Source organism: Crocuta crocuta, unplaced genomic scaffold, assembly GCF_008692635.1.
Source record: "Crocuta crocuta isolate KB4526 unplaced genomic scaffold, BGI_CrCroc_1.0 scaffold32, whole genome shotgun sequence".
Classification (NCBI taxonomy): domain Eukaryota; kingdom Metazoa; phylum Chordata; class Mammalia; order Carnivora; family Hyaenidae; genus Crocuta; species Crocuta crocuta.
The window spans coordinates 13,811,602-13,837,270 of NW_027529424.1; the positions used below are offsets into that span (position 1 = coordinate 13,811,602).

General features: G+C 47.3%; 1 protein-coding gene across 1 annotated transcript in view; it reads left to right on the forward strand.

Annotated features, from left to right (window-relative positions):
- DIP2C (disco interacting protein 2 homolog C) overlaps positions 1 to 25,669 on the forward strand; it is a 186,786-nt gene that overhangs the window by 147,183 nt on the left and 13,934 nt on the right. The window contains exon 33 of the mRNA XM_077758432.1: positions 15,403 to 15,464. Coding sequence (XP_077614558.1) covers positions 15,403 to 15,464 — 62 coding nt within the window. The remainder of the gene's footprint in view (positions 1 to 15,402; positions 15,465 to 25,669) is intronic.

Here is a 25,669-nt window from a genome sequence, read left to right on the forward strand (position 1 = left end):
GCTGCAGACATAGAAGGTTCCACATGGTTCCAGCAGCAGACTGGGTGCAGCAGAGGAGAGGGCCAGTGAGTAAACTTCATGTCCAATCAGCAGAAACTCTCCCAAGTTGAAAGACAAGGAGAAAAGAAAAGATGCAAGATGGATTGGTCTCTGAGATCTCTGGGGTCACATCAGGCTGTCTGACTCCGTGTAGTAGGATCCCAGCAGGGGAGGGAAATGGGACAAAGAACAGTTTGAAGACCTAATGGTGAGGACTGACGCGAGGCAGCAGCCTACAGACTCAACAGCTCAGCGAGCTCCACGTAAGCAGAAACACCTGGATGCATCCTCCTCAGACGCTGAAAGCCAACATTAGAGATGGTGTTAACGCAGCTATACAAATAAACATACAGCGCATAAAGGACAAGGACAGAAACCACGCAAGTCAGGGTCCCGTGGGGCGGTACCTATAAAATGCTAAAAGAATTGTTCATCCAGTGGAAGTGCCTTTCGGGAGACAGGAGCAGATTTCGTAGGCCAGGCCAAGCTGAGAGGCTCCAGAAGCAGCAGAGGCTCTTCCAGACCCGCTGACCTGCTCTGATGGAGACATGGAGACGGGCCTCACGCGAGGTAGGCCAGACCTGCAGGAAGGAGAGAAGGATGCTTGAAAGGGGAATTCAGGGAAATGTTTGAATTTTTTTCTATTGCTGTACAGATATGTAAATGTTTTAAATTTCGCTAAAGACTATTAACTACCCAAAGCAAAAAAAAAAAAAAAAAGACAATTGAAGCTTTTGGACCTTGAGTAGAAGCAGCACTTGAGGCAGCGAACCTCAGGGCAGGCAAGGAGGCAGATAGAAATACGCTGCTGTTCTGCGTCTTATGTGAAGATGGGTTGTGATAAATTATGCAAATTTTAATGTCTACCTCAGTAACTAAAAAACCATGGTCAATAGAGGAGATAAAATGCTATACCCAAAATTTTCTGTGGGGGAAAAAGGAAGAAAGGAGGAACAAAATAAAAGGGACCAGAAAAACAGCCAATTATATCACAGTTACATTAAATGTAAGTTAACCAGGCCAATTAAAAGGCAGAGATTGTCCAGCTAAAAAGATTGAGCTACATGTAGTTCCGAGAAACACACCTTAACTATGGAGGGTATGGACAGGTTCGAAGTAAGCACAAAGTCTGCAAAAGACAAAACAGATGAACACGGTATGGGGGGGCGGGTTGGGAAGGAAAAGTAAGATAACAACAGAGAGGGAGGCAAACCTTAGGAGAGTCTTAATATAGAGAACAAACCCAGGGTTGCTGGAGGGGAGGTGGGTGGGGGGATGGGCTAAACGGGTGATGGGCACTGAGGAGGGCACTTGCTGGGACGAGCCCTGGGTGTCGTATGTAAGAGATGGATCACTGGGTTCTGTTCCTGCAACCTGATACTACACTGTATGCTGACTAATTTGAATTTAAGTTAAAAAAAGGAAACGAAAACATGTTAGACAAAGGTTACTGAAAGGGAAGCTGTCCTTTTCATGATGTTTAAAGGGTCAATTCACCAGTAAAATGAAAATCCTAAATGCATATGCACCCCAAAACTGAGCTTCAAAATAGGTGAAACAAAACTGACAGAATTCAGAGGGAAAGGAGGTAAGTTCAGAGTCATACTTAAAGACTCTAACATCTCTCTCCCAGTAAAAATAAATCAGCAGATAGAAGATTTTAACAACATTGTGGCCTAACCTGATACAACTGACATTTAAGAACACGATCCTCAACTTCTGTGGACTGGATTGTGTCCTGCAAAACTCACCTGTGTTAAAGCCTTAACCCCATTGTGACTTTAAACAGAGGGCCCATAAAAAGGTAACGAAGGCTAAAAGAGGTCGTTAGGGGTGGGGAGCTAATCTGATAGGGTGGTGTCCTTAAAAGAGGGGGGAACTCCGGGCTTACAGGCTTCTGCTCACAGAGTGAGGAAAAGCCGTGCGAACACGCAGCAAGAATACACTGTGAGCAGGGCTGGGAGAGAGTGCTCACCAGAGCCCGAACTTACCGGTTCCTTGGTCTCGACTTCTAGCTTTTGGAACCACGAGGAAATACGTTGCTGTGAAAGCACAGTCTGTGGTATTTTGTTATGGCAGCCCAAGCAGACTCAGACACCAGCATCTGTGGAATTGACATTTTTCTCAAACCTGAAAAATTGCCCAAGAAAGACTGTAAAACAATTTTCAATGAATATTAAATGACTGCAGTCACACAGAGTATATTGTTTGTGATGTAACTGAGTAATCAATAACAAGAAGGTGGCCAGAAAATCCCGAAATATTTGGAAATTAAACACCACACTTATGAAGAAGCCATGAATTAGAGAAGAAATCATGCAAAAACTTAGAAAACACTTGAAAAGGATTGTTAGTGAAAATACAGCATACAAGTTTTGTTGGTTGCACCTAAAGCAGTGTGTATCAGTCAATGTTTGTATCAGGGAAGAGGAGAGTGTAAAGTCTATTTAAGTGTCTACCTTAAAAACTCTAGGATAAAGGAAAACAATTAAAACCCAAAGTTGAAGAAAGACAATAAAAGTAAATGTGGAAATGAATTAAGTAGAAAATAGACAAATGGAAAACTCATTGCAGTTAAAAATTTATCCTTTATAAGAATGAATTTCATAAACTGCTAGCAGTACTGATCACTAGTAAAAGAAGACAGAGTATAATGATACCGTGTGCTGGCAAGAACTGGGGCAATTTTTGAAGTCTTTGTGCATCACGGTTGGCGTATGGGCAGTGCAGCAACTTTGGACAACAGTTTGTAAGTTTCTTGTGTGATTGCACATGGACTTCCCCTGTGACCCAGCAGTTCTGTCCTGAGTGTTCACCCAAGAGAAGTGACAGTGTACACCCTCTCGGGGCTTACACACAAATGTGTAAGCAGCTTTGTTTATAATCCTCAAGACCTGGAAACAGCTACCTCTGCATTACCTGAGGACAAGGGACTATTATTAGTATTATTATCATTATTATTACTATTATTCCATTATTGAATGGAAGGAATAGACTCCTGCAGGGAACAGCATGGACCTCAGGAACAATTTTCTGGATGAGGGAAGCCAGACACAGAGGTCTGCATGCTATATGAGTTTGTTTATATGATACCTGAATAAGGCACAACTGTAGGCACAGTGATCCAGATCAGTGCTGCCAGGTGTTGAGGGTCAGGGGAAGGAATTGACTGCAAAGAGGCAGGAGGGACTTTTGGGGTAATGAAGATTTTCTGTGTCCTTCCTGTGATCGTGGTTACATGACTATACATTGGCTAAACTCAACCTGCAAACTTAAGGATGAATTTTATTGCATGCAGATTATACCTAAATATATCCAAGAGATCAGGAGTGAGGGAGGGGGGAAATTACATATAATAGGGATAGGGATTTCTTCTGTTGGCCAAGATGGAGTAGCAGGGACCAGATTTATTCTCTCTCCTAAAACAAGCAGAGAATGGTCACATCCACAAAGTATGACCCTACATGCCAGGGAACAAAGAAGGAAAAGTCTTGAGAGAAGCAAGGTTAGCCTGTGATTTCTCCAGGTCACTGCATTGAGACGGCTTCCAGGGCACAATAGAAAAGGGCTGAGGGAAGACAGGTGGAGCCTGGTGAGCTCTTTGAATGGAAGAGATGGAGCTGAGTCTGAGGAGACAAAGGTGGCTACAGTCACAGAACAGGGTGCTGCAGAGGAAAGAGTCAGACACAGAGAGCTCTGGGGATCCACAGAGGACCCTCTTCAAGTATTTGTAGAGCATCCTCTTCAAGTATCCCTCTGAACGCCAATCAGCATCAATTCCTATTGGAAAACTGCTCAAAACCACAGAAAGAACCAGCTAAAAGGACTGTAGTGAATACGCTTGTTCCCAGCAGCTGCACTGAGAATCTCATAATTGAGGACACTTTGCTCAGGTCCCACCTAACAAATATTAAAAGCAGGAACCAGGAAAATCAAGTTCTTTTCAAGTAATTTGACTTAGAGCAAAGCTCAAGAAGATTTACAGGAATAAAAAAATATTCAGCACCCAGTAAGGTCAGATTTAATAAATGTCTGATATACTATTAAAAATTACACGAAACAGGTAAATATCACAGTGAGGAGAAATAACAATCAAAACTGAACTAAACTGATACAGATGTTACAGACAAGGATACTAAAAAAGTTATTTTAACTGTATTCCAGATACTCAAAAAGTTTAGAAGAGACATAGAATGTTAAAGAGGGGAAAAAAAACCATTGAACTTCTAGAAGGGAAAACTACAATATTTGTGATGAAAAATATAATGATGGAATTGATGGCAGAAGAAAATATTGGTAAACTTGAAGACACAACAATAAAACTTTGCAAAATAAAACAAAAAAGTTTAATGATAACATCAGTGAACTGTGGGGCAACTTTAGGTGACTTAATATATAGATGCTTGGAGTACTCAAAACAGAAAGAAGGGATAGAGGCCCAGAAAAAAATACATGAATAACTATTTTAATTTTGATGCAACTGTAAACCTACAAATCTCAAAGCTTAGCTACCTCCAATATAACATGAAGGAAACTGCTTAAGTTGCTCAAAGCTAGTGTTACAGGGAATCTTAAAAGCATCCCCATGGGGTGGGGGGAAGGCAAGTTACATACAGATGAACAGTGATAGGGATCATTTTATATTCCTTATTAGAAATTATGTGAAAAGAAGACAGTAGAGAATGTCTTCAAGTAGTGAAAGAAAAGAACTGTGAACCTAGAATTTTACGCTCAGTATCTTTAAAGAACACAGGCTACCTACCTTTTTAGCCATAAGAAAAAAACCTGAGGATTTACCATCAGCATACCCACACAGGATGAAATATTAAAGAAAATCCTTTCATAAAAGTGATACCAGATTGAAATCTGTATCTATACAACAAATGAGTAATACTGGAAATGGCAGCTGTATAGGTAAACATATAAGACTTTTAGCACTATTTAAATCTCTTTAGAAGATTATCAATGGCTTATACAGAAACGGTAATACATGGTGGGGTTTATCCATGTGTGACAGTGTGACAACTGCCTGGAGGTTGGGAAGGGAGAAATGAATTACACAGTCACAAAGGTTTCTATACCATACATAAAGTGGCATAATATCACTTGAAGGTAGGCTGTGATAAAGGTGTGTGCTATAAGCCCAAAAGTGACCATGAATTTTGTTTTCTTTAAGCAGGTAATGAACTAATAAGCCAGCAAGGGAGATAAAATGGACCTATAAAGCAATACTAAATACAAAACAAGTCTGGAAAGAAGGGCAAAAATATAGGTGAGATGAATTTTTAAAAAAAGATGAATTTAAACTTAACCACATTAGTAATTCAATAAATATAAATGGCCTAAACACCCTAAGTAAGATGCAGAGATCATGAGATTGGATTTTTAAAGAGCAAAACCTATTTGTAGCTTACAACAAACACAGTTTAAACACATATAGGTTAAAAGGAAAAGGAAAGAAAAGTTGTATCATACTAATGACAATAAAAGAGAGCTAAAGTGGCTTTATGATTATCCAGAAATATTAATGTCAAAGCAAAGAATACTAACAGAAATGAAGAAGGTAATTATAAGAAGATTATTTCATATATACAAAAAGAAAGTGAATCTACAGTCCAAAACCTTCCAGGAGAGAAAAGAAAAAACGAAGAATGTCTAGGCTCAGATGATTTCACAGAAAATACCAATCCTACAAAAACTTGTTCAGAAAATAGAGGAAAAGGGAACACTGTCCCAACATGTTTAATGAAAAAAGCATAACCTACATACCAGTATCTGACAAAAATTCCCACTAAGTGGGGCACCTGAGTGGCTCAGTCCGTTAGACGTCCAACTTCAGCTCAGGTCATGGTCTAACGGTCCATGGGTTCGAGCCCTGCATCCAGGCTCTGTGCTGACAGCTCAGAGCCTAGAGCCTGCTTCAGATTCAGTGTCTCCCTGTCCCTCTCTCTCTGTCCTCCCCCACTCATGCTCTGTCTCACTCTGTTTCTCAAGAATGAACATTTTTTTTCTAATCCTGGAAAGTAAAATCCAGGCTAATATCTCACATGAAAAGAGATTCTCAACAAAATACTAGCACATTAAATGCAGCAACATATACAAAGAGTAGTGTATCAGGAGTAGTGTATCAGTCGGTCTAGTATCCAGCTCTTGATTTCGGCTCAGGTCATGATCCCAAATATCATTCTANCTCTCTCTCTGCCCTTCCCCTGTTCATTCTCTCCTTCTCCCTCCCTGTCTTTCTCTCAAAATGAATATTTTTAAAAGCTAAAATTTTTAAAAAGTGCATCATAACCAAACATGTTTTAGCTCAGGAATGCACAGTTGCTTTATTATTTTAAAACAGTCTAATTCACCATATTAATAGAATGAAGGAGAAAAATAATATGATTGTATGATGTATCCATAGATGCAGGAATGCATTTGATAGAATTCAGTGCTCATTCATGGGATAACTAGGAAGATAATCTGAGAAAAATATTTAATCTGAGATAAACCATATAAAAAGCTGGAACCTCAGACTCAGTTGTCCAGTTTGAGAACTTTTCCCCTAAAATCAGGAATATTAGCATTGTAGTAGAAGTCCTAGCCAATGTAATAAGACGTAAAAATAAAAAGCACAAATACTGGAAATGGAGCAGTAAAGCTTGTTTTTTTCAGACTGCCAGATAGTGCATGTAAATCTACCATGGAACTAGAAAACTGCAATTGCTGGTGTGTGAAGTTACAAAGAGCACAAAGTAAAAAGTTTATACATGGTACAAAAACGTACTTAGATCAATGGAACAGAATAGAGAACCCAGAAATGGACTCACAAGCATATGGCCAACTAATCTTTGACGAAGCAGGAAAGAATAGCCGATGGAATAAGGACAGTCTCTTCAAGTGATGCTGGGAAAACTGGACAGCAACATGAACCTGGACCACTGTCTACCATACACAAAAATAAACTCAAAAAGGATGAAAGACCTAAACGTAAGGCAGGAAGCCGTGAAAATCATGGAGGAGAAAGCAGGCAGAGGCCTCTTGGACCTCAGTTGCAGCAACTTCTTAAAAAGTTTCTAGAGGCAAGGGAAACAAAAGCAAAAATGAGCTATTGGGAGGTCATCAAAATAAAAGACTTCTACACAGCAAAGCAAACAGTCACCAAAACTAAAAAACTGACAGAATGGGAGAAGATATTTGCAAACGACCTATCGGGTAAAGGGTTAGTATCCCAAATCTATAAAGAACTTATCAAACTAGGGGCGCCTGGGTGGCTTAGCCGGTTAAGCGTCCGACTTTCGCTTAGGTCATGATCTCACGGATCGTGGGTTCGAGCCCCGCGTCGGGCTCTGTGCTGACTGCCAGCTCAGGGCCTGGAGCCTGTTTCAGAGTCTGTGTCTCCCTCTCTCTCTGACCCTTCCCTGCTCACGCTGTCTCTCTCTCTCACCTAGAAATAAAATAAAACATTAAAAAAAAAAAACTTATCAAACTCAACACCCAAAAAACAAATAATCCAGTGAAGAAATGGGCAAAAGACATGAATAGACACTGCTATTCATGAATAGAAGACATCCAGATGGCCAGCCAAAACATGAAAAAATGCTGAACATCAGTCATCATCAGGGAAATACAAATCAAAACTACAATGAGATACCACCTCACACCGATCAGAATGGTTAACATGAACAACTCTGGAAACCGCAGATGCTGGCGAGGATGCACCTCTGCTGGTGGGAATGCAAAGTGGTGCAGCCACTCTGGAAAACAGTGTGGAGGTTCCTCCAAAAATTAAAAATAGAACTGCCCTGTGACCCAGCAATTGCACTACTAGGTATTTATCCAAGGGATACAAGTATGCTGTTTCAAAAGGGCACGTGCACCCCAATGTTTATAGCAGCACTGTCGACAATAGCCAAAGTATGGAAAGAACCCAAATGTCCATCGATGGATGAATGGATAAAGGAGATATGGTGTATATATACACAATGGAGTATTACTCGGCAATCAAAAAGAATGAAATCTTGCCATTTGCACCTACATGGACAGAACTAGAGGGTATTATGCTAAGTGAAATCAGTCAGAGAAAGAGAAATATCATATGACTTCATTCATATGAGGGCTTTAAGATACAAAACAGATGAACATAAGGGAAGGGAAGCAAAAAGAATATAAAATCAGAGAGGGACAAAACATAAGAGACTTAAATACAGAGAACAAGCAGAGGGTTTCTGGAGGGGTCGTGGGAGGGGGGATGGGCTAAATGGCTGAGGGGGACTAAGGAATCTCCTCCTGAAATCATTGTTGCTCCATATGCTAACTCACTTGGATGTCAATTTAAAAATAAATTATTTTTTAAAGAAGTTTATACCAAAAAAAATTGTATTCCTGTGCATCCCAATGTTTATGGCAGTGTTATTTACGGTAGCCAAAATATGGAAACAGCCCAAATATCCATCAGTAGACGAATGACGAAGATGTGGTATATATGTACACACACACAATGGAATATTAGCCACTAAAAAAGAAAGAAATCTTGACATTTGCAGCAACATGGATAGATCCTAGAGGGTGTTATGCTAACTAAATGAAATAAGTCAGTGAAAGACCATACCATATGATTTCACCATATGATTTAAGAAACAAACATGGGGGGAAGACAATGCAAAACACAGATTTATTTATTTATTTATTTATTTTGAAAGAGAATGAGAGAGCACGAGCAGGGGAGGGACAGACGGGGGGAGAGAAGATCTCAAGCTGGCTCCAGGCTCAGCTCAGAGCCTGACTCAGGGCTCGATCCCACAAACCTGAAATCATGACCTGCGCTAAAATCAAGAGTCACTTAACCGACTGAGCCACCCAGGTGCTCCCAACCCCCAAAACAATGACTCTTAACTATAGAGAAAACACTGACCGTTATCAGAGGGGAGGCGGGCTGGGGGGTGATGGTGATTAAGGATGTACTTGTGATGAGTCCCAGGTATTGGATGTAACTGCTGAATCAATATATTGTACACCCAAAACTAATATTACACTATATGTTAACTATACTGGATTTAAAATAAAAATATAGTATTTCTATAGAGTAATAATGAGCAACCAGAAAGTGAGGTTTTTAAAATGCCATTTACAGTAATATCCAAAAACTGCAAGTACTTAAGAATGAAAAGCATACTTAAAGGTGTACACTGAAATCACAAAATACTGCTGAAAGAAATGAAATCCTAATAAATGAATGGATATGCCATATTCATGGAATGGAAGACTCAGTATTTTTAAAATGGCTTTTTCCCCCAAAAATTGATCAGTCCCAATCAAAACCTGAGAAGGTTTTCCTGAAGAAAGTGACAAAGTGGTTCTAAAGCAGTTACGGGATTGCAAGACAGAATAACCAGTCTTGTAAAGGAACGGTGTTGGAAGGACTTACCTACCTGATTTTAAAACGCCCTCTAAAGCTCTGGTAATCAACACAGTGTGATGGTGGCATCGAGTGAGACCTGCAGGGAAAAGCAAAACAACAAAAACAAAGTAACTTGAAAAAAATCCAGAAATAGAGCCACCGTGTTACCAAGTCCATTGAGGAGGGAAGAAAAGGTTTTGTGACTAATGGCCCTGGAACGACCGAAGATTTATTTATACGGCTGAGTCACCTCCATCCCTTTCTCCTATAATACGTGAAAATCAGCTCTGGGTGGATTGTAGACCTGAACAGCCATGACGAAACTTTTAGAATAAAGCTTTTAGGGGTGCCTAGGGGGCTCAATTCATTAAGCATCCAGGAGATACTATATGAATGAATAAAGCTTCCAGGAGATACTATAAAGACTATCTTGGGGTGCCTGGGTGGGTTAGTCGGTTAAGCGTCCGACTTTCTCTTAGGTCATGATCTCACGGTTCGTGGGTTCGAGCCCCGCGTCGGGCTCTGTGCTGACAGCCAGTAGAGAGCCTGGAGCCTGTTTCAGAGTCTGTGACTCCCTCTCTCTCTGACCCTCCCCTGCTCACGCTGTCTCTCTCTCTCCTAGAAATAAATTAAAAAAAAAAAAAAGACTATCTTTATGACACAGGATATGCAAGGATTTCAGAGGGCACAGAAAAGCACTAAGCATAAAAGAAAATTAACTGGGCTTTATCAAAGTTAAAATTAATTTTAATATATTTAAGAAAATAGAAAAATCCAGACTGGGAAAATATATTTGTAATAACCTCTCTGACAAAGGACTTGGATTTAACATATAGATTTTAAAAACTACAACAGTAAAACCTATTAAAAAATAAGCAACAAAAGGCTCAAATGAGCACTTCACATAAGGAGATGTACAAAGGACCAGTAAGCGCATAGAATGTGCTCAGCATCTGTAGTCATCAGGAGAGTGCAGATTACAGCCCCATGGTGTGCCTGAGCAGACAGCACATGCGCTAAAATGGGGACACTACCAAACCGGTGGGCACAGCCTTGTGGCATGACCTGCAGATCTGGGAAGCATCCATATCCTGAAGTCCTTCCTCCCTCAAACAAAGAGCACAACATGCAGTATTCGACTGAAATTGTGATTTTTCAGTACAAAAAAATGTGATTCCATTTCTCACCTCCTGGAATAATTAAAATCCGAAAGACTGACAGCACTAAATGTTGATGAAGTTGTAGATCAACTAGAATCCCTATTCGTTGCTCGTTGGAGACAGATTGAACAATTCTTCTAAGTGCATTTCAGCCCTGTTAGCCAGCACGTCTGTGTACGCACCCAAAAGATATTCAAACACGTCTACAAACATATTTGTACCAATAAATTTGTATAAGCTTTTTCATGACAGCCCCAAACTGGAAGAGCCCAGTGTTCAACAGCAGTAGGATGCAAAAATGCATGATGACGTATTCATGGGATACACTTCCCAGAACTTAGAGGGACGAGCTGCTGGTACAGATGACGTGAATCAGCGTGTTCAGTGAAAGAAGCGAGACTCAAAGAATGCGCCCTGTATTACTTTGTATGAAGTCCAGTGGCAGGTTAAACACCAGGTCTCTGGTGTTAGAAACCTCAAAGCCGTAGCCTTTTAGGGATGGGGTGAGGGCTGCTTGAGGTGATGGTTACATGGGCGTATACAGTTTCAGAATTCATGTAACTAAATATGAAAAACCTGTATTTCGTTATATGTTGATTATACCTAAATTAAAATGTTGAAGAAATCATTGTTAATACACAGATCTGCTCAGAGGGCCAAACAGCCTGGTTGGAGTCATGCAGGCAGGGCCCTGCTCCAAGTCCAGCTGCCAGAGTGGCAGTGATGAGCCCCTGTGCTGTGCCCGATGCTGCTGTGTGCCCCCCGGAGCCCTCCCCAGGGAAGCTGCCTCCCACGACCTCCATTTCTGGAAAACTTCCTCCAACACTCAGCACAGCAGATCTGCCCAACATCAGTGCTTTGGAATTGTGACTGTATTTCACACATTTCCACTTAGCAATTTATTACTTCAGCTGTAAGGTGCTGTGTGCTAGTGGTAGATTGTGCTAACGGCAGCCTGTGAGTTGCTGATTAGTGAAGCACCCCCTGGCTAAAGTGTTCAAAGTAAGTTCCTTGTTGGATTTTTGTTTAGGATGTGAGTCTGTGTATCTAGAGCTGACGTTTAGATATAACTCATTTGTTCAGTTAGTGCTTAATGCATAACTAATAACTACCAACGGGAAAAAGTGATTTTAGTATGACTGTGTCTGCACACACATGTCCATTGTACAGCTGAATCTTTAGAGTGAATCCTTTTTCCTGATTAATACAACTTGAAGTTTAAACCTGCTTCTTCATTTCTGAATAAGCTCTGCTGGAATGGGTGCATTTTCTTTGCTGCTGGTCCTTTCTGCTAGTATTTGATGATCTTAACAACCACTTAAGGGCATTTTTATGCATTAGCAGGCTCCTTATTTAAAGAAGCCCCAGCTTGCATCCTTTGGCAAAGTGAAATTAATTTTGTGACAGTGAGGAAATTTTGTTAGATGCACAGTCCTTCATATGTATCTCGAAATCTCACGGTTTTGTGCCTTAGGGCTTTTGAAGTTTAAAAATACCTACTGCTAACCCTTTACTCCCTCCTTCCTTGTAAGCCTTGTATATGTGGTGCGTGGCTTTGCGCCCGGTGCTGAGTTGTCCCTTTGCGCCTACACAAGCTGGGAAACTCATTCCTAGTCGTAAGTATTGTTCTCTGAAATATCGACCTGAGCCATCACAAGAAAATCTGTGAATTAAAATAATTTAGAGAGAACATGGGCTTATTTTGCTCCGGTTAGACTCGTAAATNAAGAGATGGAGCACTTCAGGTTCTCTTCCTAAAGCCAAGACTACACTGTATGTTCATAACTTGAGAATAAAAAATATATATACTTGTGATTTAGGTAATCCTGAAGGGATTTATTTAAAACCTTGCATTCGGCTTGAATCGATTCAGTTAAGAGTCCTGTGTACCTTTGAAGCGCCACATGCCTCTACCCTGTTCGTTCTTCGTGTCCTGCGTCAGCTCCCTGCCTTAAAGCAGCAGCCATGGACACACTGGGGAGGCTGTGACAGGAGGAGGGAATCCTTGTTCTCAGTCTGGAACCGTTGCTGTTTTTATAGGCTCCACTCCATGTTGAACGGTGGTAGCTTTTCAGTCTGGCTTTGTGTGCCACCACCCACAGCCCAGGAGACCCAGCTGACGACTGCTTTTCATTGCTGCCTCAGAGTGGTGGTTGTGGGGAGGGGCTGGCACCAGCAACGGTGCGTCAGCGCGGTGCCCGTGGGATGGTGTCCACTCTGGGCGTATTGGAACAGGCCCCCGGGTCGCCCGGGGAAACGTGACATCACAGGAGCTGACTCCAGGCGCTTTCTGGAGTGTGTCTGTCCTGCTGATGTCGGTCATTTAAAAGTGGTGGGGGTGGGCATCAAAACCACGGAAGGTGAGAGAAAATGGAAGGCAGTGTCTTTGAGGGGTTGACCCGGGGTGCTGGGAAATCCCTTATCAGACAGCTGACCTGGACCCTGTGCAAGCCCAGTGCTTGGTTCCTTCACGCTTCAGCTGTACTTTGGCCTCTCCCATCTTGTGGATGAGCAGGGCTGGGCACCCTGATTTTAGATGTAAAAGCATCCAGGCTCTGCTTCATGATCGTTTTAGGAGACTTGGAACTGCAGTTGACCCTGAACAACATGGGGGCTTAGGAGCGCCAACCCCCACCCCCTTACGGTGCAAAATCCACACAGAACTTCTGACTCCCCCAAAATTCAGCTACTAATAGCCTTCTGTTGACCAGAAGCCTTGGTGACACCATCGACAGCCGATGAACACCTGTTTCGTGTGTCATGTCTATTATACACTGTATTCTTGCAGTAAAGGAAGCTAGAGAAACAAAAGTGCTATTAAGAAAATCATAAGGGGAAGGGAAATACATTAGCAGCACTGCCCCGTATTTCTTGGAAGCAGCTCATACGGAAGCCGCCCCACTTAGTTTAAGCCCCTGCTGTTCAAGGGGCAACCATATTTCAACAAAGGAACGTTCAACAGATTTGGCCAGTAAGATTCATATTCCCAGTTGCCTCAGAAAAGAAAAGAAACGTAGAGCGCGATAAAATTAAACTACCTGGTAATATCATCGACCTCATCTATGAAAGAAATTACTCGGATCTGTGTGTCCGTGATCAGTCATTTGTGGCTCTCTTCTGTTGCTCTGTGGGTATGTTGACATCTAAGATTTTTTTTCTTTTCTTTTTTTATTTTTTAGCCTTTAATGGTACAGTGATTGATTTTAACAGTTTCCATATTTGACATTGTTTTTGATCTTCTTTTTACTTTGTTCCCTGCTTTTTGCATTCTCCTCCCCACCCCTCCCCTTCCTCATCCCATTTTAATTGTTGGGTTGTTGTGTTTGCGTGTCTGTGTGTTGCTTTCCTGTGGTCCCGTTGGTGTGGCGTGTTCTCTCCTTTCTTCTTGTTCCCGCCCTGCTGCTGTAGCCCCACAGGCTGTGGAAGGCGGCCGAGCAGGTAGGGGCCCTCCCTGTGCGTCCACACGGTGCCCCCTCCCCGCCGTCTCGTCAGCTTCCAGCAGTGGGACAGACTGGAAGTGGAGTGCGGAGCCTGGCCGGGGTGTGCGGGCCGCGGGCAGAGGACTGGCACCCGGCACCACCTGCTCGCCCCGACCTCGAGCATCGCGCTCGCCACAGACACTTCCGTGTACACAGTCAGTGGTTTCCCTGCCGGTTCGGGGCCCTGTCCGTTTTGCTTCACTTCCCGTGTTTAGTGGCCCGTTTTCCAACCTGTTGACTTCCAAACTGGCGGCCTGTGGGGACGAGTTCTGCAGCACCCAGAACGGCAGAGCCCGTCCCCACCCGGCGCTGGTCCGTAACCCGGCTCCACTGGGTTCCTCGGCCCGCATCGCACCGGGCACCGGGCATAAGCCCTGCACAGACGCCTGCTGCGCGCCCTGCCCGCCTGCGTGGGGAGAGGCCAGTGCCCAGGAGGAGGGAGGGGGCAGCATGTTTGCACGGAGGTGTCTTTATCTTATTCTTGCGTGGCACAAGGTTAAGATTTGCTGCTGAAGAATTTTAGCTGCTTCAAATAAATCGGGAGGGGCTGCCTCACTTTTTGGAAAGCTGCTTTGGGCTCCAGCTTTTTCTACCCCAGGTACTGCGTTGCCTTCCCAAGAAACAGAGGTAGAATTCTCGTTTGTAATGTAGCTTTAATTACATTGCTCTTACGTAGAAATCGCTGGTGAGAAGTTAATCCAGCGTGTCTGGGAGGGATTCGTGATGCTGAGGCAAGATTTGTGGACGCCCCCGCCCCCCGCCCCAGTGTTAGTGCAGTCAGAGTGCGCCCGGGCTCCCCGTGCTGTTGACAAACACACGGCCTCCCTGACCTACGTCACACACGAAGATGACCTCCCTCTGCTGGAGAAGGGCCGAGGCACAAGCAGAGCTCGTTATCAAGATAATTATCTTTGATTTCTTCCTTCTCGAGCTGTGAGTTCACGTCATGTGTTCTGCTTCAACACCTTGACCTCTAAAAACCCACCTCTCGGGATGCGTGTGGTAGGGACTTCTCAGCGAATGAGGCTTCGTGTCCCCGACAGCCCGCTAGCCAGACGTCTTGGCGGTTCCTGCCGTTTTCCACTGGGCAAGGCCTGCGGCACGTCTTTTCTTCGTATTTTTGTAAACGTGATTGATAGTCCAGCATAATCCTAGTAAGACGGTCCTTTCAGAACTGAGGTTATCAAGCTGGAAGTTAGCAAGTATCTTGGAGGGAAGTGTGGGTTTAGCGCTTTTAGTTTGAGATTTTCGCAAAGAAGTGCTCGCTATCCAGTAGGAAGCACGGCCCCAGCTGCTCCCGCACAAACTGGACCTAACCGCACCGTGTCCTTGCTTGCAGGGGACCTCAGGACCCGACCCGACCACCGTCTACGTCGACATGCGAGCTCTGAGGCACGACAGGTACGATGCGCTCGCGGCTTTGTGTCTTGATGGCCCCGCGTGCAGGGCTGTGAAGAGGGAGAAGGAGCCCCGAGCCAAGCCGGCGAGCTGGGCCGCCCGGGCCGCGGCAGCCCTCTGCTGTGCTCTCTTCCCACGGGGCGGGCCACCTTGTGCCCGGGCCCGACAGTCCGCAGTGGGGTCGTGGGGCGGTGACCGCACATGCCGCGCTCCCTTGACCGGCCGGCCGGGCACCACATCACACCTTTTCAGCTTTCCAGCACTCTACCCACGTTTCTTTATGTGAATTGAAATTTTTTGTAAAGATATTTCTGTGGAAAATCAAAATAGGACTGAAGTTATCGTCTGTGCACCTTCCCAGGCGGCCTTGAGCAGAAGTGAAAAGGGGTCGTTTCTAAGTTTGCCTCAGGCTGGGAGGGGCGGGGTGTGGAAGCCAGCTGAGGCCCTTCCCCGGAATTTCCTCCCCAACCGGGAGGGTGTGCCGAGAAGCCCAAGGGGCGACTATTCTACAGGCTCTTGATCACATTGTCGCCTTCTTTTTTGTTTGATGGGACAAACGGGAGTAAACCTCAGGCAGGTGTGACGCATAACTTACTGGCAGTGGGGGCGCGAAGCCCGATGCCCCCATGGGTGCGCGGTGAAGGCTGGAGGCTGTGTCTCCCTCCCTCGCCTGCCGGCTGATGACGGCGGGAAGAATGGAGTTTATGGTCACAGCTGGTGGTGGGCGTGTTCCTGGGACGTGGGGTCCTCCTGTGAGTGTGTTGGGGGCGGGCTTGTGGAGACTGCGGAGTGGGCCGTGCCGGCGCCCGCCAGCCTGGGCCGTACCACCCCGACTCTCCCGGGCATTCCCAACGGGCCTTGTGCCCGTGGATGTTGGGCCGTGTCTGACGAGCACCGTCTGGGGAGCAGTATGGCTGGCATCCGGGGGATGGAGCTTGGGGACACAGGCAGAACTGTCCTGCTGGGCACAGACCAGCCCCCCACAAACGATCACAACATGCTGAGGTTGAGAGACACTGCCTGTGTTCACCAAACCACGTCTCGCCTGGAGGCTGCCCATCTGGTGTCGGGGCCCTCGTTCTAGACCCTTCTGTTCAAGGGGCATCAAGGTTAGAGCCCTTTGGTGGAGGCCGCCCCGGGAGGCCAAGGGCAAAGACCAGCACACGCCCATTGCCCTGAGCCAGCTTCCCTGCTGCCAAGTCCCATGTGGAGCATCCCGTCTGGTTCAGAAGCTTGGCTCTGAAGCGTTCACCCAACTCCTTCCAGGGGCATACACACATTTCCACATAGTAACTTCTGGAATTTAGGACAAATCAACTTTACCTGCTAGAAAAGTAACTTGGAAAAATATTATGATATTTCACCTTTTATACCTTCAAAACGGGAGCAGTGGCTTGTCCATGAATCCCTATTTGAGTAACACACCATTCTGTGTGTGGCCTGATGCTCAAAACGAGTGGGGAGAAAACGCCTGGGTAAAACCGCGACCCTTTCCCCTAGGAGCGTAGGCCGCAGTTACAGACCCATCAGAGCAGAGTCTGTCGTTTTGTGTCACACGTGTCCCAGAGCATCAGGGGTGGTCAGACTCAGGGACTGAGTGCTCTTTCCCAGAGAAGAACGGAAATCGTAGGCATTCTTCCCTGCGGCGCCTGTGACCTTCCCTTCCGAGGTCCTCGGCACATCTTCCCGTGGAGAACACATGCCACGCAGCAGCCTCGAGGTGGACTCAGGAGCGGGGGTGTGGCCGAGGGCAGCAAGCACTCCAGGGAGGGGTCCGGTGCCTCAAATGCAGTAAGCGTTCCGCGGCGACTGCTCATTCTCTGATCCCGGAGTCCGACAGCCTCTTGAGTGCCACTTCTGTCCTAACCTATAATCTCAGGTACTTTTTCATCTGAAAGTGAAGGAAACATTCTTGTGAACCTGCTGTGAGTCCCATGTTACTAAAGAGAACTGTGGGTAATGTTGCTGATCACCGTGGTCCGTGGTCACGTGGATTCACGTCAGGGGCGCGCAGCAAGCTGCCCCGGCCCAGGACGCCCCGGACGCGCCTGCGTGGGCTCTGCCCGGGCCACCCCCAGGAGAGCCTGCGCACGGGCCGCACGCGTGTTGCTCTGGTTTGGCCGCCCGCCCGCCCGCGACGCTGTGCCACCTTCTCCCTTCTCTCCCCTGCCGTCCGGGGACACAGGTGGCCCAGAGCTGAGGGAGGTCTTCAGACACCAAAAGTTTTGTGCTGCACTTAGCTCCCCTGCCCCTATTTCCGTGTTTGACTTCCAGAAACCAATCCAAGAGGCCCCGGAACGTGACGGAGCCGCTCCTGTGACGAGGTGTTTCCCCGAAGCTTCTCTGCAGGTGCTTTCTCAGGGTGAGCTGCCAGGAGCCTTGGCTGCCTCTTCCCGAGGCTGACTCCCCACCATCTGTAATTGACCTTCCAGCCAGGCTGGGCGGGTCAAGGTGCTGCCCGTGCCCTGCTTCTCCGAAGCAGAAAACCTCCATGGCGCCTCCCCGTCGCCTGTTAGGTTCCTGCCCCTCGGCGCCGGGTCTCCTGTGCTGTGAGCCGTGCCCCCGGGGCCTCCAGTCCCCACGCCAAACCCTGGCTGTGAAGTTCTTGTACGTTAAAGTCCAGTCCTATTCAAACCCCATCAACCCTGAATATTCCCTAGAGAAGCTGTCCTCTGGCTTGAACTCTCTAGCCTTACTTCTGACCTTCATCAACACATAACAGACATGCCTTGTGCTGCAGCTGATGGCGACCAAGAGGTTCTGGGGTCCAAGTGATGAGGGTTCACACCTGGGCAGGCTCTGTGACCTCAGTGCCTGTGCTCAGTGGGTGTGGGAAAGCCAGCCTGCCCAGGGGCCCGTGAGGCGCTGAGGGCGGCGAGGATGTTCAGGCTCAGCAGGCTGCTGTCCTCTGTCCCACAGCACCGGGGTGACTGGGGGTCCCAGCGGGGTGCGGGTGACACAGGAGAGCTTTGAAAGCATTGACTATCTTACCACCACTTGTGTAAAAAAAATGGGGCTGTTTTGACTTCTGTATTAAGATCCAGTTGTGGGATTAATTATTCTTCCTGCTGCTTTAGAGCACTCACTGGGAGCCCCAGGGCACCTACGTGGTTATGATCTAATCAGTCTGGAGAGGGTTAGCCTGACAACGTGTGAGTGCAGTGTCCCTAGAAAGGGACTGCGTTCCCACATGCATCCTTGAGGAAGACCGGTGACAGAGGACAGCCACATTGTGGAAGGTGGTCAAATAGGTTTCCCAAATTGATTTGATTTCTCCTGGGTTTTCTACCTCTATTTTTTAATTTATTTTAATTTTTTTATGTTTATTTTTGAGAGAGAGACAGAGCACGAGCAGGGGAGGGGCATAGAGAGGGAGACACAGAATCCAAAGCAGGCTCCCGTCTCTGAGCTGTCAGCACAGAACCCGATGCGGGTTTGANTGTGTCATTTTTGCAGATGACAGATGGATGGATGGATAGATAGGACTGTGTGTATATAGTTACAGATTGGCTCTTTCACCTACGAGTACATATTCNATGTTCTGTGGTTTTTTTTTTCAGTAAAGACCAAATTTAAATAATTAAATACAAATTTTTTAAAGTAACATAATGACTGTTTTTGTTCCACTGGCTTATTCATTAAATCTTATCCTGAAGACCACCACCAAATCCTGTAAATTGGACTATCAGGTAAAATACAGGATAGCCAGTTAGATTTGATTTTTGGATAAAAGAGGAATTGTTTTTTAGGACAAGTATGTCCCAAATATGCATGGGTAGACATGTACTCTAAAAACCATTTTTGATCTGAAATTCACATTTAACCAAGCATTCTGTATTTTCATTTGCTAAATCTGGCCACCCTACCCTAAAATCAGACGTCCCTTCTCACAGCCACCATGTTACCGGTGCCCTGTTTTCTCTGACGGTCGAGGGACTCTGTTCACTTTCTGCCTCTTCCCGGGGACGGGGAATCTCCCGCTGCAGACAGCCGCCTCCTGCAATTTCTCTTTCTGAAAGAAACTGTTCCCAGTCTCTCTCCTTCTCAGTGTGACCTAGGGGCCCAGACGGCCTGAGTGTGTGCGCCCTCCTGGGCACGCCGTGCAGGAAGTCCGTCACTGCCAGCTGGAAGGGGTTCATGGTGCCAGGTAAGGCCTGACGGACCCCTCGCGTGCATGGCCGGGGTCTCAGACCTGGAGATGGGTCCGGCAGACCCCCGCAGAGGGCAGAACACCTGTTCTTACCACACCTGCTCCCCTCAGACGAGCTGCCCGGTAGGAAATGCCGGCCCACGTTAGGTGAGCATCTCTCTTTCCTTCTCATCGTGTTATTCTACACACGTACTGCGTTATTGAATTAAATGGCCAGTGGCATGTTTCGGTGGATGTGGAAAAATACAGGCCTGTGAAAACGCTCCTTCTTTCTTCCTGGCCTGCTCATTCCACCTGTGTCTTTATATCCTGCTAAGTTACCTGCTCTCACTGTTAACAAAATAACTGTGACAAGATGCTTGGATGCCATTTGATTATAGGATCTTAATATTTTTCACATGTCCATGTAAAGCCAAGAGCAACCACCTAATTCTTTCACATGTGGCTGTCATACTGAAGCCACTCTCTTCATTAGAAGACAAAACTTATTATAACAGGAATGAGTCCTAGATATTTTCCTTAGAAGTGAAACATCTCTCTGCTTAAATAAACTTACTCTTTGAGAGTCCTTTGTGGAGGAAGACCTGGCTGCTTGCTCATATGTGGGTTCGACCACATCCCCGGGTTGATGCAGGCACCCCCCCGGGCCGGAGCTCAGGGCTGGGGGTGTGACAGGCGCCACGAGATGATGGGATTTGTTCGTGGTCAGCTTGCCGAAGTGACATGTGACTTCCTCCCACACCTCCTGCTCCCCTGCGATTTTACAGGAAACTGTAAGCAGGCATGGCAGCGTGTTCAGTGGTCTCCTTCGTCCGTGTGTGCTGGAGTATTCTGCTAAAGGGATAAGAATTGACGAGCTCAGAACCGACCCCATGGCGCCAGAGGGACTGATGGACCTCCAGACAGGGTCTTACAAGGATAGCCCTGCTGAGAACCTGACGAATTACAGAACCCAAACTAATGTGCAAATGATTTAAATTTTAACTGAATAAATGCACATAAGTGTAGAATTTACCCTCTTCCTACCCTCAGGTGCCCAGTTCAGTGGCGTTAAGTCCGTTCATGTTGTGCCCCGTCCCCACCGTCCACCTCCAGAACTCCCTCGTTTCCCCAGACCAGAGCTCCGCCCCCGTGACACACTAACTCCCCTCCCCCAGCCCTGACATTCTACCTTCTGTCTTTGTGAATCGGGCTACTCCACGTACGTCATACGTGGAATCGTACGGTGTCTGTCCTTCTGCGACTGGCTTATTCTACTGAGCGTAGTGTCTGTGTGTACAGTCCTCTCAGGAGCTTCCCAGGCATGGCCCAGAACAGCCCCAGGGAGGAGGCTGCCCCTCCAGGGGGAGGAGGTGGCAGTATAAGGGAGCACGAGAATTCACGTACGAAGCTTGTCTTGGGCGAGGCCAGACGGATGGGTCCCCGCACCCTCCTGCCGGATCCTAAAGGATTATAAAGATACCCTGACTGGGTTCAGTCACATTTCCAGCACCGTGTCACCGTCCAAGGCCGTGTCCTTGGAGCGGCCACCGGGCGCAGGAAAGGCGCATGGAATCCACGCTCCAAGGACGGGAGGGGTGAGAAGCCTCCAAGGGCCCGGGTCCAGCTCAGGGTCAACCAGTGGTCGGTCACATCTTTTCGATCACATTCCACCACGTGTCCTCAAGGCCCATCCATGTTGTAGCACATGTCAGAATTCCTTCTTTCTTAAGGGCGAAGAGCATTCCATTGTATGCATGACCACATTTTGCTGACCCATCGTCCACTGATGGACACTCGGATTGTTTCCACCTGTCTGCTTTGTGAGCGACGCTGCCATAAACACGGGTGTACAGGTGTCTCTTGCAGCCTCTGCTTGCCAGCACTTCAGTATATACTCAAAAGTGGAATGCTGGGTCACTGAGTAGTTCTATTTTTAATTTTTTAAGGAACCACGAACCGTTTTCCACAGTGGCTGCACCATTTTACATTCCCACCAACATTGTCAGAGGGTTTCCCTTTCTCTGCATCCTCACCCACACCTGTTGTTTTGATTTTTGTTTTAATATGGCAACCGTCCTGATGGGTGTGAAGCGGCCTCATTGTAGTTGTGATTCGCATCTCGCTAATGACTTCTCAAACTGAGCATCTTCTCATGTGTTTATTGGCCATTTATAGATCTCTTTTGAAGAAACGTCTCTTCAAGTCCTTCACCCGTTTTAATGAAATTATTTTATTTTTGGATTGTAGGACTTCTTTATGTTCAGATATTAGTCCCTTATCAGATTTATGACTTGCAAATATTTTGTGCCATTCCGTGAATTGCCTTTCATTCTGTTGACTTTATCAAGTTGCACAGTTTATAATTCTGATGTAGTTCAATTTATCCACCTTTTGCTACCTGTGTTTTTGGTGTCCTGAGATTTTTTTTTTTCCTTTTTTTTACCAAACCCATTGTTGTGAAGCTTTTGCCTATGTTTTATTGTAACATTTATATACTCTTATTTCTTGCATTTAAATATTTGTTCCATTTTGAGTTAAATGGTTTTAAATGACATTTTTAAAAGGCAGGGGCTGTGTTCTTTATAAATGTCAATTTCATAAAGACAAAAAGGCTTTGGAAATGTTCCTTGTTGATGGAGGCTAAAGAGATGTCAACAACCAAATGCAAAATGTGGTGCTGGCAGGTCCTATACTGAGGGGTGGGGAGCAGGAGGTGCTGTAATGGCCATTATTGGGCTAATGGACAAAATTGGAATAGGTTCTACAGATGCAAATATCACATCAGTGTTAACTGACTAAGTTGACAACTGTGTTTGTAACTATGAGAATGTCCATCCTTGCAGGAAATGCGTACTTAAGTGTTTAGCAGTGAAGGGTCACAATGTATTCAGCTTACCTGCCAGAGCTTCAAAGGAAAGTGTATGTGTGTGTGTGTGTGTGTGTGTGTGTGTGTGTGTGTGTGTATGAGAGAGAGAGAGGGCATGCGAGCAAGAGAGCGAGCGAGTGCAGGGCAGAGAGCGCACAAATGGTTAAGCAAATGGAGTAAAATGTTAGCAGTGGGTGAATCTGAGTAAGGGATATTAAGTGTTCTTTGTAATATTTTCATTTTTGTAAGTTTACTACAATTTTGAAATAACTTTCAAAGAGAAAAAAATTTAAAACAAAACTCACAGCGTATGAAGTCCAGGAATTATTTTCCAGGTCATTCTTTTCTCACAGGGGAAAGGTGTACATTACTTAACCCCTTACTGTGGGCGGGACAGAACTGGAGCTTCTTCTAGCAGACCCAGATCGACCCACAAAGGACCCAGAGGGGTCCCATGGGGTGTAGAAGCAAACTTCAGAACACGCGGAGGGACTCCCCATGCTGCCCGGTGCCTCTGAGCTCCCAGCTCCATCTGGACATCTCTGTGGATGGCCGGGCTTTCCGTGTCCACCTGAGGGGACTTTACCCGCCTGCAGCCCTGAGCTTCCACCTCCTGTGTTCGCACAGCCTGTCTTACGCCCATACTCCCGGGGTGTGAGCTTGGCCCGCGGCAGCAGGGGCCGTGAGCCTCCACAGCGCACACGCAGGCACACACAGCAACACCCTTCCCAAGACGACGATGTGGGAGGGGTGGGGGGTGGCGCTCAGTGCCTCGTGGCACCCACTCAGCGTGGGTGGGGACGTCACAGGATGAGAAGGGCTTCCTCCCCAAGCTCACAACCACCGTGTAACCTCACGAGAAATACCAGATGCTCCGCACAACACCTCCCCAACTACCAAGGTCATGGAAAACGAGGACGGTCTAAGAAACAGCAGCAGCCGGGCTGAGCTAAGGGGGCATGAGAACCAAACGTCCTGTGGGGTCCACAAGTCGATCGTGAGACGGAAGCTGAGGGAATGTATACGGTTTGGCTCCCAAATAAGCCATTTGAACACACGTGCTTGTGCGTCCAGGACACCGTCGTTGCTGGGGGCACAGGGAGTCTGAGCAGTTCCTCCGGGTTTTCTGTGAGTCAAATACTGCTGCAAAATATTAAGTAATTGAGACGACTTTGCCATCACAGCCCATTACGAATGGACGCAGGGTCTGGCCCATGCCGCCAGCCGGGGTGTCCACTGACGCCCCAACAGGAGACCAGGACTCTGGGCTCCTGTCGGCCTGAGGGAGCGGCGAGGACGCACACTGATGGAAGTCTGGCTCCGGCGGCGGGGGAGGGGGTTGGGGGCAAGAGCGTGTTCGACATGTGGTTTTAGAAGAGGCGCCAGGCTCACTTAGGTTTTGGTTTGTACTTTTGTTGTATTAAAAACTAAGCATGTTCTTTTGCGTGTTATCACTCGTTTGAGGGTGATCTTACCCGGTTTGGGGGCTTTCATGATGCCGCTGCCGCTGCCGGCTTTGTGGCAGAGCTTGGGCCACGTGTGACCTGTAGCTTTGAGTAGCGCTGGTTCCAGGGGAGAGCTTCCGTTAGGGACAGTTGTGCTTTGGGAGCGTCTTGGTTTGCTCCTGCTGGGGGCATGACCGTGACGCCCCTTTAGATTTCCGGTTTCCTCGCGCCTCTGTCGATCCTCCCTGATAAGCCTCACTTAGCAGCGCCGGAAACGCCAAGCTGTTAAAACCCAGACTTTGACAGAAAAACTTGTCTCGTGTTTCCTCCCTTTGCCTCAGCTGCCGGGAAGCTGGGGACGAAATCCAGCCACAGCACCAGAGTCACTGAACCCGGGGTCAGGAGTACGCACGTATCCCGTGCTTCAGAGTTTCCCCTCCATCTTCTGGGATCTTGGAAAACTTGTGCCAGTGGTCTTCTGTTATATTCAGTCTGTCAGACGCTTCAGACTGTTTCGGAAGAAGCTGCAGTGTAAACGTCAGCCCGGAAGTCAGACCGGTTTGCAGCCGTGCGTCGGTGGCTTGCCGAGTGCAGGGGGTGGACTCGGGGTCCCGCTTCCTCCTCTCGCTGGTGTAGAGGAGCGGTCGTGGTGATGGACGGTGTGCATGGTGCTCTCCCTCCAGGTCACGGCCAACGGGTGGGAACCCCCCTCAGCCCCTGTCTGTCCCCCATCAGGACACACCTGCCCTGGGCTTGTTTGTGTTCCTGAAGTGACATTTCTGGCAGCAACTGTGGAGAAGGCTGTCGTTCTTACGGGGGCAGATAGTGTGATTTCTCGATTGTTTCCTGTCCCCTGAGCTGGCGGTGTGATGGACACCCTGCAGGTGGGTGGCGGTGGTTGAGCAGGTAAAGGTGCTCACCTCCCCTGGGTGACAGTTATGCTTCGTCGCCCCGTGTCAGGGAGAGGGAGGGGCAGCGTGGTGGGGGTGGTGAGCCCACCACCCCGCCCCCAGCCTTCCCCGCAAGGCCAGAGGAAGGAGCCCTTTGCAGACAGACCACCCTGTGTCTGCAGCCCCTTGGCATCACTCTGATGGCTGCGGCCGTGCTCACAAGGTGGGGATTGTGTAGGGGACGACCGGTCTCCCCCATGTGAATCTTCTGCCTTGCTATCTCTTCTTTTCTAACAAAAACCTAAATTTCAAGTCTGTGTAAGAGCATAGGTGGAAAAACGTTTTCGGAAGTCCAGGGTCCGCGCTTGAGTTTGGAAGCATCAGAGAGACCGGCTCTTCTGCGCAGCAGCACAGCCGGGCTGGAGGGAGCTAGGGAAGCAGGTGCGCTGAGCGCTTGGGCGCCTTCCCGAACGGGCTTCAGCCTGGGGAGGGGCCTGGCCCCCTGGGGCTGCTCGGTCCGCAGCAGTGGGCGAGGCAGCAAGAGAAGGGTGGAAGATCCCAGTCCCAGGGCTGACGGGTTCAGTCAGCTCCTGAATTGTGTCAGACGGAGTCTGCCACATCCACGTGACTCCCCTGAGAGGATCCGCGTTGTGGGCTCTGTCTCTGTCATCTCTCAGGAGACGGGATTCCTTTCGCCGCCTCGCCTCACTGTGGGGCGGAGCCGAGCCCGCTCACGGGCAGGGTCACGGGTCCGGCTGTGACCGTCCAGGCTGCTTCGAGAGAGCCGCGCTGACCGCGGACAGCAGCGACGGCGCACGGCGTGCGGGGCTCGCCCGGGCGCCCCCTGCCCCCTGCCCCCTGCGGCCCCTCCCCCT